Genomic DNA, 18,786 nt, shown 5'->3' on the forward strand with positions numbered 1-18,786 from the left:
GGCCATTGGTCATTCCCTATAGCCATTCCTTGCATGATAAAAAGGTATCTGCTATGTTCTCTACAGTGAATGGATACATCCAGGTAGTTTTTGCTTCAAGAGAAGATATTCAATCTACATTCTCTGAACTTGATGCTGCATTAGAGGAAAAGGTTGACTCTAACTTATGTTTTTGTATATGATCAATTTGTTATATTGTTGAAATTTTAAGATATTTTTTATCTCATAGCAAAAATTTAGAATTTTCTAATTTTTCAATAGCATTAACTTAATTTAATGTTACAGGAAGCTTTCAGGGAAGATTACGAGCAATAAACTGTACACAACTCAGGGGTAAGTTTCTTACCAGAACCTTGGAGTTTGATTGCCCTTGGTATAATAAGATTATTAGAAAGATAATAATAATAGTATAATTTATTATATATCTGTATTACTGGCACTTAGTTGAGTAATTTCATTTATGATGCTTGTCATATTATAAATGAATGTATCATTTATTTGTCTATAATTATATATATTTATATTACTTTAAACATTTTTATAATATATTTAAATATTTATAAGTAAAAATGATTTCTTACTATTTTTAAACATTCCACACAGTTGGAATTACACAGAGTGTGAACATCTACCATATTGTATGACAATCTTCCTATAACTCCCTATATCCCTTCTGTTTTGTTTTACAATTATCTAAACTCTTATCTTCCATATTAAACTATAATCTTCTTGTGTGTTATTTACATTTGCTCCTTGGCACCTAGTAGACAAGTACTAAGTATCTATTGAGTGAAAGAATAAATTTTTCCCTTGATCCTAGTTCTTCAAATGTTAAGAATAGGAATGGATCAAGATATTCAAAGTCATTAAAACAATGGATGTAATCATCTATTGTAAATACATATATAATATGACAAGAGATATACTTCAATATTTTTATAATAATCACAAGATATATACTTCAACATTTTTATAAATAAGCAAATAGTAAGAAAGTACTGTGCTCACAGGAATTAATTAGTATAACTATGGCCACTAATTTAACAGATAAATTTTCCATCGCCAAGCTTTTTCATAAAATATGCCACTTTCTGTCTTACTGGAAACTTCACAGTGCAAATGTTTCATAGGCATGATATTTAACCTTACAGGTATTAGTATACTGACTCTGGTTAGGCCTTTCATTGAGTATAAATTTTAGAATGGCCCTTTTAAATTACTACCTGTGCTCTTAATGCTGAAATTTTCAAAGGCATAGTTAGGAGGGAGTGGGGGAATTGCCAGTGTCTATAACACAAAATATCAGTGCATTTAGCAATTAGATGTCATAACATTTAAATAATGCACTTCCATTGGCACCCAAACAATAAAATCTAACTGTTATGATGGCATCCAGATATTAGATGATTTCACAGGAAAGTGCTCAGACCTCTATCAAGTTAAGAATCAATAGAATCTAGGCAATTGTGATAGAGTCAAAGACAAGGGTCTCAGCTCATGAAAAACCCACTGTACTAGAGCTATATTAAATTATCACAGCTAATGTAAAATCAACCTTGGTGTAAAAGATAAAAGGGTAAAGTTCTCACAAATGATCACTTATCATTCCATTCCGAAATGCATACAGCATTCATTAATGATCGAAATGCCACTCAAATTTCATCATTTAGTAGGGTTTTGAAACAGCCAAACCATTAACAGAAGAGAGTAGCTTTTTATATTTATACAACTAGTGACTAATGAAACATTATACCCAGTGTGCAAAAGGGAAAAAAAACCTTTATTTTGCAATGAACTCAATTGGAGCCCCTTTTAAACACAGCATAATATGGTTTCACTATTTCATCGAGCCTCTCATTACTTGTGTCAATAATCCTAGGTAAACCACTGTTGAACTTCACAGCATTTATCTAGCAGCATGAATAGCATTAATCTATGGGGTGCTTTTGATGAATTGGAATTCAAAATGCAAAGCCAAAAATGACTTCTTGCAAAGTGCTTAGAGAGGTCTTTATTAGAAATATGTCAACTGCCAACTACCTAAAGTTAGCTTGGCTATTTAGGAAATCATGCTGTTGGCTAGCTTGCAAACACTTTTAAATATATGAATTTTCCTGACTTGAACTACTTTAAAAAAACAAATGATATGCTTTTCATTTAGGCATGTTATTTTTTCTGTCACTTCCTTTCTAATTCTCAATATTTTACGTCATATTGCTTTTGACATGATGTGACATGCTATACAACATGCCCCCAGGTTCTCAGAAACTGTGAGGTGAGAGAAGCACTTAGAAAATTGGGGTGAATCAGATAGACTACACTTTACTTACATGACTGCATGATCTAAACATCCAGGAAGCATCAACTGAAATCTACTCTTGGATCCTGCTCCAAGGATCTAACTTACCCTCCTGACACACCCAGTGGTTGTAACATTCTGGCAGAAAGACCAGCAGGGTTTGTCTACAGGGTGAGCACATTTAAATCCAATTTATCAGTCTAATTTGATTAAGTTAATCTTTTCCAAAGTTGAATTTTGTACAATTCATGAAGTGCTAGAAATTAAACTCTTAGTTCTCTTATTTTCTAGATGTTTTAGATGAATAGCCTATTCATGTGAGTTTTTCATTGCTTACCATAGCAGAGTGATATTAAATACTGAGAGATTTTGTACAATAATGCAATTTGAGAATAGGAAAACTGTATATTGACTTAATATATTAATTTTTTCCAACTTTGGCAAAATGAACAAAATGAATACCTGGAAAAATAACACTCTTTAGATTAATTTTTCTCTAAAATTAATCTCTTTACAAAGAAATAGAATAAATCCCCAAAATTCATTTTGGAAAGGTATGGAACAAACACATACTTTTTATAGTATTCTATAATTAGATTCAAGGGAAAGATAGCAAATAAACATATTTTGTCCATAATTCCTAAGGTCCATGATTTATGACAGTGCTGTGTTATATACAATACTCATTTAATATACTGAAATATTAGGTTGAATATAATACTAGCCTCCCTCCCAGAAAAGTTTTCTTGGTGAAATATGATGAAAATCTTGCATTCTCTAACGGCTCTTTCTAGTGGAAATTCACAATGCACCCCGGCATATACAATAAAGTCTGAGAAGTACCACAGTTAATAAACTAATTTTATTTATTTCAATATTCATCAATCTCATAAAAAGTCATCTCCATCTAACAATATCTAAAAGACGCTACCTTATGAAAAACCCATTGTGGCGTTTGAAAGTCGGAAAACAGATTTTATTCACTCATGGGCATTGGTATTTCTTTCTGCGATTATGTTCTATTTACTCAAATTGTGAGATAAATGTAGTCAAGAAAAAATGCCTGTGGAAACTTTAAATTACTGTTCATATGAAATTAATGCAGTTATTGTTAATATTATACACTTCTATTTTTGTTGCATTTCAATGACATACTGTCATTCTTTGTGAAACCAGTTATAGAAGTTATGAAGTATATATTTATGATAATACAATAAAAATTAGCTTAAAGAAAATGTAATTTTTATGATTCTGGATTATAACTGAAAGCATTTATTTGAAGAATTTAAAGACAATAATTCGGGTGCCATGGTTCATGCCTGTAATTCCAGCACTTTGGGAGGCCAAGGCAGGCTGATAACTTGAGGCCGGAAAATTGAGACAAGCCTGGTCAACACGGCGAAACCCCAACTCTACTAAAAATATAGTGGTGCACGCTTGTAAGCCCAGATATTCAGGAGGTGAAACACGAGAATTGCTTGAACCCTGGAGGTGGAGGTTGCAGAGAGTTAAGATCACAACACTGCACTCCAGCCTGGGCAACAGAACGAGACTCTGTCTCCAAAAACAAAATTAAATAAATAAAAATAAAATAGAGACAATCATTAATATAGTTTATGAGCCACTATCAACATTTAATAAGTATAGTTATAACTGAGAAAGCTTTTCACGAAAACCATTTTTGTGTATGTTATAATTTTATTAGTCTGACTGGGAATATATTAATATTAAACCTTGGAGATACTTATGAGATGTCCTTCTAAAATAAAAAGAAACCATATAATTTTGTTTACTGTTTTTAAAAATTTTGATACATTTAAACAGTTTTTCAAGTTATGAATCCTTTCACATATAATGTTTTCACAAAGGTACTCACCATGCACAATGAGAACATATTCTGCGCTGCTTTGGCCGATGGTGTTTGTGGCTTCACATCGATATGTACCATTATCCGTTTTGTTCAGGAAAAGAATGTTTAGCTCTCTACCACTCACAACCATTCGGTCAGGATCTGGTAATTCTCCACCATCCTTTGTCCACAAAACAGGTTCTGGCCTATTGGATTGAAAGGTGCATGTAGAGAGCAAAAATAAGAAATGTTACATATCTGTGAATTAAGTAAATCAATCAATTTAAAAATATTTAACAGGTATTTTGTACATAACCACATGCTAACTTCTCTAAGATACCAAAAGAACCATCACAAACTCACTCAAAAGAGTTGAGGTATAGCAAATATAATTTACTTCTATTCTATTTAATTTAGCAGATATGTATTCAGAGACTAATTTGTAGAGTCACTGTAGTAGTCACTTCTGGTTCCCTACCCAGGTCCTGTGGCCCAGACTCTGCTGCTCATGACTCACACCCTACAGTGAAAAATTGCCCTTAGGCTATAGGGGCAAGCCTTCCTCAGATGTATTTGGATATAAATAAAGAAAAAAATATATATATATAAATATAAATGAGTATAAAAATCTTTGCACTTGGGGCCACCCCTGTGGTACAGCTTTGCTTGAATCTTCTCACTTTCACCTCTGCTGCTTTTCTCACTGTTATAAAAGGATTTTACTGTGAGTTTTCTTTTAACAAAATTTCTGCAAAGAATCCCAATCTCAATATGCTTTTAGAAAAAAAAAAAAAGGATAAATGAACCATAGATCCCCCTCTTCAAAAATTTCAGTCTTCTGTAATAATTAATGATAGAAATTATTAATATCTATCATCATCTGGCATTTGTTATACTAGGTGTCTTCCATTTATTTTCTATAATTCTCAAAAGAACACTCTGATGAATATTACTTTTTTAAATGTACTGCATACAAGAATATAGATGAAAGAAGTATTCAAACCCTGGTCTTCCTCTACAGTTGATGCTTCATCTACTGCCTCCTGCTTTCTAACATGATGAATATTTTTCCAGACATCGTATGGAAAGTTTTCTAATTTAAGTATAATATTATCACATGGAATCATTTTCTCAAAAGCTTTGCAAATTTGATAGAAATATTTAATTTATGTTATGTTACTGTGAATACAACTAGAACATAGGCATTGAATAAGTGATGTCTATGGGTGTGGCATCCTTTCTAAGAGGAAGGATATATATTATTCTAACATGATTTTGTAGAAGAGATAAAAGTTGTGAAAAATAATAAATATTGTGAATATTAAAACAAGCAGATTGGCATTGTGATAAAGGAATTGATCATCAAATGTTTAAGTACTGAAAACACTTGGAGAGTGTGATCTTGTAATATAAGAAATGCGTATTTTTGTCTCCTTCCCTACTCCTAACATAGTGCTCCTGAAGCCTCTATAGATAGGGTCATAGGAGATATTTTTGTTATATTTAGCCTTTGACCCCTGTTCCTGTCAGGAAACTCCTAGGACTTTTATACCGTCATATGCCACTTAACTATGAGCATATAGTCTGAGAAATGTGTCATCAGGTAGTATTGCAGAGCATTTGGAAGGTCCAAGAGGAAGGCTTGCCAGAAGATGATCATCAATGGTCAATGATATAACCAATCATGCCTACCTAATGAAGCCCCCACAAAACCCAAAAGGACAGAGTTCAGAGAGCTTCTGTATTGCAGAGCATTTGGAAGGTCCAAGAGGAAGGCTTGCCAGAAGACGGTGTGGAAATTCCATTCCTGTTCCCATATACCCTGCCCTATCCAGCTCCTCATCTCACTGCCCACTGTTCATCAGTTGCCTTGTAAGATACATATGCAGAATGTGCAGGTTTGTTACATAGGTAAATGTGTGCTATGGTTGTTTCCTGCATCTATCTACTTGTCATTTAGGTTCCCTCACCTTTCACCCCACAACAGGCCCCAGTGTGTGATGTTCCCCTCCCTGTGTCTATGTGTTCTAACTGTTCAACTTCCACTTACAAGTAAGAACATGAGGTGTTTGGTTTTCTGTTCTTGTGTTAGTTTGCTGAGGATAATGGCTTCCAACTTTATCCATGGCCTGCAAAGGACATGATCTCATTCCTTTTTATGGCTGTATAGTATTCTATGGTGTATATGTACCATGTTTTCTTTATCCAGTCTATCAATGATGCGCATTTGGTTTGGTTCCATGTCGTTGCTATTGTAATCAGTGCTGCAATAAACATACGTGTGTGCACGCATCTTTATATTAGAATGATTTATATTCCTTTAGGTATTTACTCAGCAATAGGATTGCTGGGTTAAATGGTATTTCTGGTTCTAGATCCTTGAAGAATCACCCACAGTCTTCCACAATGGTTAAACTAATTTACATTCCCACTAACAGTATAAAAGCATTCCTGTTTCTCCACAGTCTTGCCAGCATCTATTATTTCTTGACTTTTTAATAATCACCATTCTGACTGGTGTAAGATGCTACCTTATTGCAGTTTTGATTTGCATTTCTCTAATGAACAGCGATGTTGAACTTTTTTTCATATGTTTGTTGACTGCATAGTCTTCTTTTGAGAAGTGTCTGTTCATATCATTTGCCCACTTTTTGATAGGGTTATTGTTTTTTTTCTTATAAATTGGTTTACGTTCCTTGTAGATTCTGGATATTAGACCTTTGTCAGATGGGTAGATTGCAAAATTTTTGTCCCATTCTGTAGGTTTCCTGTTCACTCTGATGACAGTTTCTTTTGTTGTGCAGAAGCTCTTTAGTTTAATTAGATTCCATTTGTCGATTTTTGCATTTGTTGCAATTGCTTTTGGCATTTTTGTTAGGAACTCTTTGCTCAGGTTTATGTCCTGAATGATATTGCCTAGGTTTTTTTCTGGGGTTTTTATGGTTTTGTGTAATATTCGTTATATTTAATGAGTAAATGGAGTAAATATGAGCAAAGTGTTTCCCTGATTATCCTACCTAATTAACAAAACCCCGCCAGGAAGTCACAGGAATCATGGTTTGTAGCTAGCTGGTCAGAAGTACAAGTAACAACCTAGTGCATGTGAGTGGCATCTGAAGTGGGAGGCAGACTGAGACCTCAATCTGTGGTCTGACTTATATGTGAATTGAATTACATTACACTCAGTTGATGTCTTATGAAAAACCAGTTGTTGATGGGGAAAACTGATTGTTGCTAACATACATTTTGGTGAACAGAGATGGAGTGTTGTAGTAAGTGTGTAAGCAGAGAGTAGTAAACAGTTTAGTTTTATCTCTGAGAGATAAAAAACAAAAAGGGAGTGTATATCAGAACTACACCCACAAAAATTCTGAAAAAGCATTATCTGATAACAAGTGAAGACACTAGATGTTAAAATATTGAACAAATATAAAAATCTATATCATTGAATTAGATAGACAATACATTCCCCTTGTACCTTTACTAAAAGCCAAATCATTAATAGTTCTCAACTTGCTTCATTTATCCCACATCTTTTAACTGCTGTTTGAATTTACCAGTTCTTATTTTACAACAGGCTGAATTGTCTTATACATCCTTAGCATCTCTTGAAGAAGCAAAAAATGATAAAATAAAACTATAATTTGTAGCAATGTAGAAATCTTGTCCTTTCCACAAAGTTACATAAGGTCCATATTAAAATCACAGTTACAGTAGTGATACTTTGGGGTTTAGAACATTCATCTTTCTAATACCACTAAAGCAAGTAATTTAGTATCATAGGAGGCAATCTTTTCTTGATGTTTGAACTTTTAAAAACATACAGAAAAAATTGTATGCATGTATTTATACACTTCCATACACTCAAAATTATCCCCCCAAAATCTAAACTGTCAGGATTTTTCCCTAGATGTGTTTATAAGCTTTTAGTCACATCTTAAAGCAAATCTCTCTGTAAATATGTAGTTAAATTCACATATGTATTTTTAAATTATTTACACAGAAATGCAGTTGAAAATCTAGATAAAGTATTCAAATTGCCAATTTGTATTTTAAAACACATTTTTTTCCAAAAAAAAATTAAAAAACAACCTCCCTTAAATGAAATAACAACAACAGCAGCTACAAAATTGGTTAACAGAAGGACGCAGTGGTGTAAGTCTTTGCTGACACCGAACTGAATCCTTCAAGAATTCTCGATCCTAGTCTCTGTGGTAAATCTTCAAGGTGGCAAAAACAGCACCATAAGATGCAAATTTAATGAAATAGAGGTTAGAGTTTATGCACAGATTATAAACAGCCTACATATATACCCAATTAGTATTTAAAATGTTCAAACTTCTTAATATCATCAGAAAAATATTAAGTGGTTTAGCAAGACTTGATACAATTTGTGTTTCATCTTAATAAAGAGGGCCCCCTAGGCTTTCTCTAATTGGAACCCAGAAATGATTGAGTTTCTTTCTACAAATGAATAACAATCTTCCCTGCTGTTCAGGCATCCAAAGAGATCATTTAAAAGTGGTTCCAGTCTATAGTTTCTGTGATAAGGCTGAAAAAGAGTAGGAGCTAGACACTAGGAGTAACAGGACAGTGAAAATAGCATCAGATGTGAGATGATAACATTATGGAACTCTACATGAGAACATTTAGTCCATCCAGAAAGTTTCTCTTTTACTAGGCCAAATAATTAAAAAGTTGGAAAAGTTATGTTTGAGATAAAATTTGATTTGTTTCTTTTTTTTTTTTAATACTTTAAGTTCTGGGGCACATTTGCAGAACATGCAGGTTTGTTACATAGGCATACATGTGCCCTGGTGGTTTGCTGCATCCATCACCCTGTCATCTACATCAATTTTATAAAACTATAAGGATATTTATTTTTCTTTATATCATAAGATATTTTTTTCAGCAGTTTCTTCCAAGAGCAACAGAAAACAAGTTAAAAGTAAAAAGAGAAACAAAGTATGTTTATACATTTATTCTCAAATATCCCAAGGCATTGATGAAGTTGTTTTTAATCTTAAATACTTTCTTAGAAACACTATCAACTTGGTGTTTTGTTTTCTACATATCTAATAAGAGATTACCTGTATGTTTCACAATTCCTAATTTATAAATTACTGTTGAAAGGTATTACCACAAGTCTCTCAGATGTTGATTTTTATTTAATATTTTGAACCAGATACAAACCTAATTACTAATTTTCAGCAAAATTATTTAATTTGCATTTAGGGCATTTATTCTGTGCAGTTATACCATAGCAACAGGCAACAGTCCCTCTAATCTTTTCTGTGATTAGAAACTATGGGGTTATTCACTCCCTAGGGACTGAGAATGAAAACTTTCTTTGCCTTCATCATTAACATCCCCTCTTTCAGGCTCATTCTTCTAAACAGGAATAAAGAATAAGAAGTTCAGTAATGGAAAAGTTGAGTCCCATAATGCAGGTCTCCTAGGAAAACAATCTTCCTGGTATAGAAAGGGACAGGAGTCAAACACTAAAATTTGAAATGCTCTCCAGTCTCTCCTTTTTACAAATAGCAAAATACCCCTTGGGTTCTGTGCTGTCTTTTTTTTTTTTTTTTCATGAGGACAGGATATATTGGGCTCTAACATTAAAATTAATCCCATGAAACTTAAACTTATTTTTCCCAAATTAAAAAAAAAATTCAAGAAAACATCTTGTTCTATCTTAAAGGAAAATGAGTGAAAATTTCAAATATTTATATCTTACATTTCTTTTAAGAAAAAGCAGGATCATATAGTCAGTAACTTTATGCCTTATGTACCATGTCACCACATGAAGATGCCTAGTAGCTTAACTTCAGTTTAGAAATTCCACAGGTGGGCAGTAAATATTATTAAAGTTTTAAAATCAAGGAGTTTTTAAAAACTTAATCCCTCTCTATTTCTTGTGATATTTTCACTGGAAAGTGAAAGGAAGTGGTAGGAGTTACATAAACATCTTGATCCTTTTTCTGCTTTAAGCAAAGACTTTTTGATTAATTATACTTTTTGATACTAAGAGTCTATGCATCAAATGCCCAGTGCTTATGCTATTATATTTTTAGAGAAAGGGAGGAATAAAGTAAATGTAAATTAATTGACAAATGGATTTGAAAAATGCTCAAGTAAAAATTTCGAAGTTTATTGACTTCCAGAAAAAGAATGCTGAGCAAACTGGAGCCTAGGTATTTCCCCATTGGGTAGACTGATTGCATCTCTAAACCAAAGCCCCCAAACACTGCTGAGTATTTGAGGAGGAAGAAAAAAAGGAGAAGAGGAAAAAGATTAGAAGCTGGGGTTGCTTGGTAGCTTTTTAAAAAATTTAAAATGTAAATACAAAGCAATCTAAAAAGAGCAGTATTGTGAACATTTTGAAGATGATTAAAAATATAATTTTAATAACTTTTTCAGAAGTTATGGATGTAGTTGCAAAACAGCAAGAAATACAAAAGGACAATTTATGGGTCTATTTATTGCAGTGATCATTTCAAATTTTAAAAAAGACACAAAAAGTTTTTTGTTATTGAAGATCAAATAAATATTTCTAAACATAGTTTAGAAATAGCATTCCACATATATGCAAAGTCATATTAATTATTGAAAAAATATTGCTTCAGGCCATTGTAGTGTACATCAAGCTGTGTTTTCTCCTCAGATTTCATTTTTGTGTAATTTAGTTGTAATGAAATTAGATTTTCTTTTATTCTTGATATTGATTTCATACTTTTTATATGAGCAGTTCTTTAAATATCAAATAACTTTTAGTATAAGCAAGCTTAAATTTGAGTGTATTACTTATCGTTTAGGCTCATTTTAAAATATAATAAATGAAACATTTATGTGTCTGATTGTTTCTACAGATGTAGGCATGAGAAAACACAAAACTTCAGAACCATTTATAGTAGAGTGGTCTTCAATGTGTCTCCACAGGTTTAATTAACAGAAAATATTCTACTCTACACTTACATCTTAAGACAGATAAGAAATCAATGAATTTTCTTTTTGTTAGTTAAAACATGAATGTATATTCTTTAGTAGGTACTGGATAAATGCATGCTATTATCAAATAATTATCTATAAACAATTCTGTGCACAATTTTGAATCAGGGATTGTGAGGGTATAAAAAACTAAAATAAGTATCTGCTCTGTGATTTTATATTGTAGTGGTTTCTATAAGATATATGTCATGAACCATAATATTTGGTAGCATATAGTAAGTGGCATGAATCAGTCTTAAAACATCAGAAAGATTTATCACCTATATTAGAGACATTATAATAGGCTTTATGAAAGATACAACTCTTGATTACTACATTTAATTACAGTAGAATTTTGACAAATAGAAATGGACTACACCAACTCAATAGGAGTCTAAGCCCTCAATAGAATGCTTGTCCTCGAGAGGCCATAATGTTGAAAAGATTAACTTAAATATTGTGAATTCTAAAAAAGAAATGAGAATAGGCTTAACAAGTAAAATTGCCACTGGCAGAAAATTACAAATTAAGAAAGGTTAAAGTTAAAAGCTCTTAATATGATTAACTGAATTGGGAGTAATAAAAGCAAAGGTGAGCTGTAAGTTGTGTATGAAGGATCAGGAACAAGTATGCTTATAAGTAGCTTAGTTGAAGACAAAGTCTATAGAACAAAAAGCAGAACATAAAAAAGTATTATTTAAGTATAAGACCAGAAAACTGATGGTCACATTAATATGGAAGAGAGAATGAAATGTGGGAAGGAATGTTTTGGTCATAAGTAGGAGTTGCACAAAAGCAAAGAAATAGAAAAGTTTGTGGTATGAATGTGGGGAAAACATTTGTACATTTAAAGTAGTAAGAGAGGGTCTGGAGTGTCAGTTGAAGAATCTAAACTTTCTTTAAAAATGAGTATTTTGTTTTTTGAGAAGTGAGTATTCCTGATTGGAGTATCCTTTAGGAATATTAATGTGAAACATCTGGGGAAAATCCAATAAAGAGGCCATATATACAGTTCAGACAATAAGTTCCTACAATAAGGGGGAGTAATAATAAAGGAAAGCACATAACAAACAATGAAAGAGCCCTGGAAAAGTACACACACATTTTTGTAAGCTAAGCAATGTATGGTGTTAAGGAAGAGATAAAAGAAACTCTTACAGTGTCTAGTCTGTACAACAGGTACAATCGTAGTACTAAAAAGAAAAATGGTAACTTAAATACTAACCAACCAACCAATTAAACAAAAGAAAGAAGAACATGCTGAATTCAAGTGTCACAAGAAAACCAAGAAATACATCTTGATCCAGCAATTAAATAAACAAAAAATTAGAAATCAGGGAAGAGGGAAGAACTGGAAATTTTACAGAGATGTGTGCCAACCATGTTTCCAAGCTAAAGAAAGAGAACAAAAGAGCACATCACTGAAAATCTTATGATATGCTTACTTTGAAAATAAGAAAAGGCAATACAGTCTAAGAATTTTAAGAAAAAAAATCAAGAGACTAGTGTCATAGGAACAAGAAAATATTTCTTTCAAAATTTATTGTCCTGAATGTTTAGCTTTATAATTCCACTAATACCTTCACTTCTCAGTTCTCCTATCTTCTCATGTCCAATAACTATTTTGTTAGCTCCACCTCCGCCATGATGACACACTTAACACTGTCATCATTGTTATTTCCATGAAAGTCTCATTTTTTATTCTAATTACAAACTGCTATTTGTTCAGTTCACTATTCTCTTGTACATCATCAAAGCCTCCAATCTTAACTAAGGGGCTCGATATTTTCCTTTATTCTTTAATGCCCCCCTCCCCTTCACTTCTCTCCTTAACCAGTCTTAGAATCCAGTCAATCATTTTCTCCCCCTTTCTCCATCCATTATTATCTGGTTAATGCCTAGTCCTAATAAACCCATCTTTTTCAACTTCTCTGTTCCTTTAGCACATCAAAGCAAGCTAACGAAAAAGAAAGAGACGGTAAAGGATGTTTGTTTTCTTAAATACTGTTCTTGAAGCCATCATTCAAGTGTGCACATGAATAGCAAGGACAAAGGCAATTTTAAAGCCCAAGTAAATATCATTACTGTGTCTTGGAGCTTTTTTTGTTTTTCCAATCTGTTGAAATATCCATAATGTATTATCATTAATGTCATTAAGAATGTGTGATTAGACATACAAATTTCTCCTTCCCATAGCTGTTTAACATAATAGTGAAAATAGATCTTTCTGAAAAAAATCTGTATCTTAATATATTTAGTACCCTCATTTGTAAAACTGGATTTGTTCTAATGGTTCAAATATTTGGTACTGAAATAGAAGTGTAAATGAACAGAGAAAAAGGAAGGAGAGGATTGAATAAATTATCCAGATGAAGTAAATTCTTAAACAACTTATCTTTTAAATATAGATTTTCCACTGTGTTTCTTTGCCTATTGCAGTTACTTGTATTGATTAATTTAATGTGTCTTTGTGTATTTGTGTGTGAGAAAGAACAAGGTAGTTCCTTAGCTTTATTCTCATTAGTCTCTACTCTCTTCTCTTTTAATTACTTCTGGAAATGTTCTTCAGTTTCTTATTTTATCCTTACAACTATCATGAATCAGAGTTTGCTCAGTATTGATGTAGCATTTCCCTTATCTGCACAATTGATTTTATGAAAAGCAATAAACTTTTTTCCTCTAGCTATTGTTTGAGAATCCCAAAGACTCCTGTTGAAAGGCTCAACAACAAAAGTTTCTATTCAAATGTCATCATCAGTACTTCTGCCTGACAGAGTCAAAGACATTTTAATGCAGTAATAAATGAAATCTGAAATGGAAAATTCCAGCCTATTTACTCCCTTACATTACAAATTGAATTCTAAGTTTATCCACTTATACAAATTTTTAAAATCAATTATGACAGTATTTTAGTGTCAAGTAGGAGGAGTTTCATTATATTACTGGTTAGCTTTACAGGAAAAAATGACATGCATATTAATTTTGCCAGTAGATTTTAAAATTTGATAGCAAATAAAAAAATGAACTTTTATCCTAATTAACATCAGCATGTGCTACTTGAATCTGATTTTTTTTTAAAGGCATTTCTTGCCTCCAAGTTTAGAAGCTTGTAGTTGAAACAGGAAATAATCTATGCAAGAAAGGAGCTCTCTTTAGGAGACTTGATAATAATGACATTTTTTAGAGTGCCTGTAAAATCTTGGACTAGTTTTTACTGATAAGGTAGTGTTTACTGATGATTATTTTAACAGTGTTAAAAAAGCAGTCATACTACAAACTGTATAATTCCAGCCAATTTATGGCACAACAAATAAAAGATTATCCTTAGAAAAGATAAGACTGCTATGATCATGAAGGAGTGACAGATATTTGGATTGAAGAAAAAATATTCAAGATTGTTACAAACACTTAAGCTAATCTCTTAAGGACTTTCTGCTGAAGCAAAACAATTACCCATGCCTAATCTATACTTAACATTTCTTTTCTTTGGTAAACACAGAATATTAAGTCCTCGTTAAAAGATAAAAAATCTTGAGTAATCATTCATTCTCTCATTCAAGAAATAAGCCCCTGTGTATATGTACTTTAAGCATAAAATCTTTATAATATATTTAACAATAATCATTCTTAGGAAAATCATTTTCAACTTATCTGAAAATTATTGGCTACTAAAATTTTCCTTTGACTAAAGTACACTTTGCAACATTTTCACGTTTTTATAATGAAAAAAATTATGAGTGTGCGTTTCTCAGAATCTTCCTTTTTATCAACCTGTGTACATCATAAGAACAATGTGATACTATATAAAATGTTTCTATAAGCATCCCAATTCCATCAGGAACCTGTAAACCACTCAGTTCAAGGACATTTTGCAATGATGGGGTCCTATTTTCTATGTAAGAGTAACTTTACAACCTATTACTTCCTTTACCGTAAAATACTGCTCCTGAACCTTGTAAGATCTAACGTTTATGTTAAACACTGGGTCACCATCAGGCTATTGCTTCCGCATCATGATGTGTTTCATTTCTAATATTAAAACCAGTGATCTTCAGAAAGTAATAGTAAAATGTAGAGCATTTATCTGATAGCTGAAAAATTAAATGTCCTGTATATGTAAAGCCTGAAGATAATTGAAACTTAAAGTTTTGAAGATTTTTTTTTATCATTTAGATGCAATCATTTTGAAAGGATCAAACTTCTCTATGTTATTAAACAAAGCAGTCTTGGTGACATTCAACTTTGTCTTCTAGAGCTAAGGTATAATTAGTTTCAACACACATTTGCATATAGCGTTGTTTTATAGGAACTGAATTAAGAGTTAACATATTTTTTTCCTAAATTTCTGCAATACCCAGCATTCTCATAGTTGGTATGTTTATTGCAACAATTTTCAAACATTTTAAGGTGTGACATAGAATAAAAAATATATTTGACAACTATGCATATTATGTAAACACATATACACAAGAAATAATAGCTTGCTCTCTCCAATGTTCTGTGACATTTTCTTTGCTCATTCTTCTTCTCTACATTTTCCTTTTGTATTCTATTATTTTCTATTTTTTAAAGAAAAGGTCATATAAATTGATTTTATGACTCATTAATAAGCCACAACTTGCAATTTAAAAACACTGCATTGGTGGTCCACACTAAGAGTGCTGTATCCTAGGGGTTCTCTTGTCCCTATGCTGCAATACTATTATATTTTCACTGTTGTTTCTATACGGTTACATCACTATTTTCATCCTTGCAATTTTGAGTGATAGTGCTTAAGTCCACCATGCCTCACATTTCCGTGACATCTCCTGAAGCCAGGTTATCATAGGCGCTGTTCAATTTCTGTCTTTTAAAAGTCTTATCTTTTACTTTTCTTTCTCTTTTCCTTGAAGCACTTCTGGTACTCTGAATTTACAAGACATCGACTTTGGAGCCCTTCCTAATTACGGAGAAGAGTCTGCCTATTCAAATTGGAGTTTTTTGTAAATGTTCACATTTTCTATACTTTTGGACACTGGCATTGTTTCTGTTTAATTTTTTTTAGCTTTGCTGTTTAGAGGCTTCTATATGTTTGAGTTTTTGTATGCCTGGATTGAGGTTATGTACATATTGTAAAATCATGTGTTAAAAAGATGTGTAATGCAAGAAAATTTCTTTTACAATGTATTTTTTTGAGTAAGTGGCTAAGGAATAAGAATTTTTCAAGTTTCACCATTAATTAAAATAATAACATATCTCTACGGAGATTCTAAATTAAATCTATTTTTCACATTTTATTTCCTTCACACATTTATGCAGAAATGATAGTTAAGATATTTAACAGCTGGTATAATAGGCAGACAATAATCCATATCTCAGTAAGTTGTACTGGTGACTACTAGAGAAATATTAGCTCCAAATTGATGATACACGTTATGAAATAAATGCAAGAGGAAAAGCAAATCTTATTAGAACAATATGCTAACTTTAAAAAACACACAAATAATTCTAATATTTCAATTTTTAAAATGTTTAGTGATTATTTTTCTGCAATCTTCCTACAATTACCATGTTGTTAAATTTATTACACAAAAACATATGCAATGTTTACAAAACTTTAAAGAGTAAAATGCTTAAACATAATCTCAAAATTAATGTATTTTTAAATCTACAGATTTTAAATCTATGAGCCAAAAAGTGCATGTCTGAAAATCTACTAAACATGTATTTAGCACCATTCCAAAATGGTGTCTTAAATGTATTGAGACATGTTTGGTGTGGGGTTTTACAGTGAACATTTACATAATCCCTCAAAATAATTGCCTTTTTGTTGTAAGAAAACTGCTTACCTGGAAATGTTCAAGAAGTACATTTTCTCTATGGATCTATAATCGTGGTTCTGCAAGCTCTTATGGGATTTTCACAAGACATTGGAACGTTTAATTGAAAATGATTGAGTGTCCAACATACTACAGATGCCCATGCCCAGCCTAAATAACAGCAGTTGAGATTACCAAGAGTCAGCTTCTTGTTTCAAAAACAAAACCAAATATATTCGGTCTCATTTCCAAGATAACCACTGTGTGTTTCCAGAGTCAGTGTGTGATTAAATTTTGAAACCACAAAAAAGACGCAAAAGATCTTATGGATCTTAGAAAAGAAATTCATTATGAAAAGAACTGCACATATATTTATTTTTAATTTTGGAAATTTAGAATGAATTTTTCAATATTATATCTTTGTAGACATTTTAGAAGAAACTGACTACATTAGTTTTAATTTTTAATTACCTAATTGAGACAATTTTGCATTTCTCTAGATATCAGAACACAAAATAAAACACACACACCCATACCAACCTAAGTGCTCTATATCCTTTATTATCTATGTACTATTGGTATAAGAACATCTAGATGATAAGGAGACAATTATTATGTTTATCCCACTAATTATTTTAGTGACATTTTAAACATAGCATTTAATAATATACCATGACATACTCTTGAGGAGTGTTTTATTTTAAATTACAGCTTTTTCTATTTATGTTCCAGGCTTTTCATTGTATTGCATTGCATTGATATTGTTTTGGCACTAATTTTGTATTCTAGCTGTAACCTGCAGTCTTTATCTTCTAAAAGTTATATAAAATTAAGAATGCAATATATCCTATTTAAAATATATATATATATGTATATATATGTGTATATATATATATATATAATAGAACTGAATAATTATTGCTCTCATTATAAAATCTAGGCAGAAACTATTAAGGTATATTTAGGTCTGTTTCGAAATTCTTTAAATAATATTTAGATATGCTAATATAGGTTTGAGCCTACATAACTGGTATTTTTTAACAATTATTTGATTGAAATATGGGCTGTCTTAGCAGTTTATAAGAACACTTCAATGCTTGCCAACTTTATTGAGTTATTGTGAAAAGAAATCAATGCTGAAAAACACTAGGTACACAAAAAAATACAACCATCATTGTCGTTAATATAAAAGGAAGACCTGTTTGTAATCCCAATTCTGCCATTTATCAGCTGTGTGACTGGGAAAGATCACATAACTGGAACACTTGTTGTTCCTCATCTAATAAATCGGAAATGATTGCAACAGTCTTTATAAACCTTTTACAACAAAGTAGTTATGTGATTTAAATTAAACAATTACACATGAGAGAAAACGATGAAAAACTATGCCCAAAAAAGGTCTTATACATCACTGACCCTGGATTCTTCACCACTCATGAGCCACATCATCTACTGAGTTTGCTAACTACTTACTCCCTTTCATTCCAATAAAACTGCTTCAGAGTGTAGACTTTCCCATACCTATCAAACTAAAACTCATTCATAATTCCTTCTTTTCCTTGCAAATTGATCTAAACTTGTGCTATGTTAAAATTAAGTAAATTAGTGAAGAGGCTTTTCCTGTGGCTCACGATTTTCCAGTCTCCTGTTTTAACTATTTTGGATTTTACCCCAACTGTGGTTCATAATTCTGCTTCTCTTCTCTGTGGTTTATTACTATTATTACTTAACTTCAAATAAAATATCCAAGTTGCTATATCAGTTTTGCCATGACATCAGTCTGGGTTCCTTTGCTTTTGAAAATCACAGACCCACTCTTCTGAAATGTGTTTATTCAGCCTGAAATCTTGAAT

General features: G+C 31.8%; 1 protein-coding gene across 3 annotated transcripts in view; it reads right to left on the bottom strand.

The window, feature by feature from the left end:
* The window catches only part of CADM2 (cell adhesion molecule 2), a 1,089,430-nt gene that overhangs the window by 95,708 nt on the left and 974,936 nt on the right, over window positions 1–18,786 (bottom strand). For all 3 annotated transcript variants that reach the window (XM_012454659.3, XM_012454658.2, XM_064380014.1), the window contains exon 8: window positions 4,176–4,354. In XM_012454659.3, the coding sequence (XP_012310082.1) occupies window positions 4,176–4,354 (179 nt within the window). The remainder of the gene's footprint in view (window positions 1–4,175; window positions 4,355–18,786) is intronic.

Source organism: Aotus nancymaae, unplaced genomic scaffold (genome assembly GCF_030222135.1).
Source record: "Aotus nancymaae isolate 86718 unplaced genomic scaffold, 86718_ANA_hifiasm-v0.15.2.pri h1tg000022l_1, whole genome shotgun sequence".
In the NCBI taxonomy this organism is placed as follows: Eukaryota; Metazoa; Chordata; class Mammalia; order Primates; family Aotidae; genus Aotus; species Aotus nancymaae.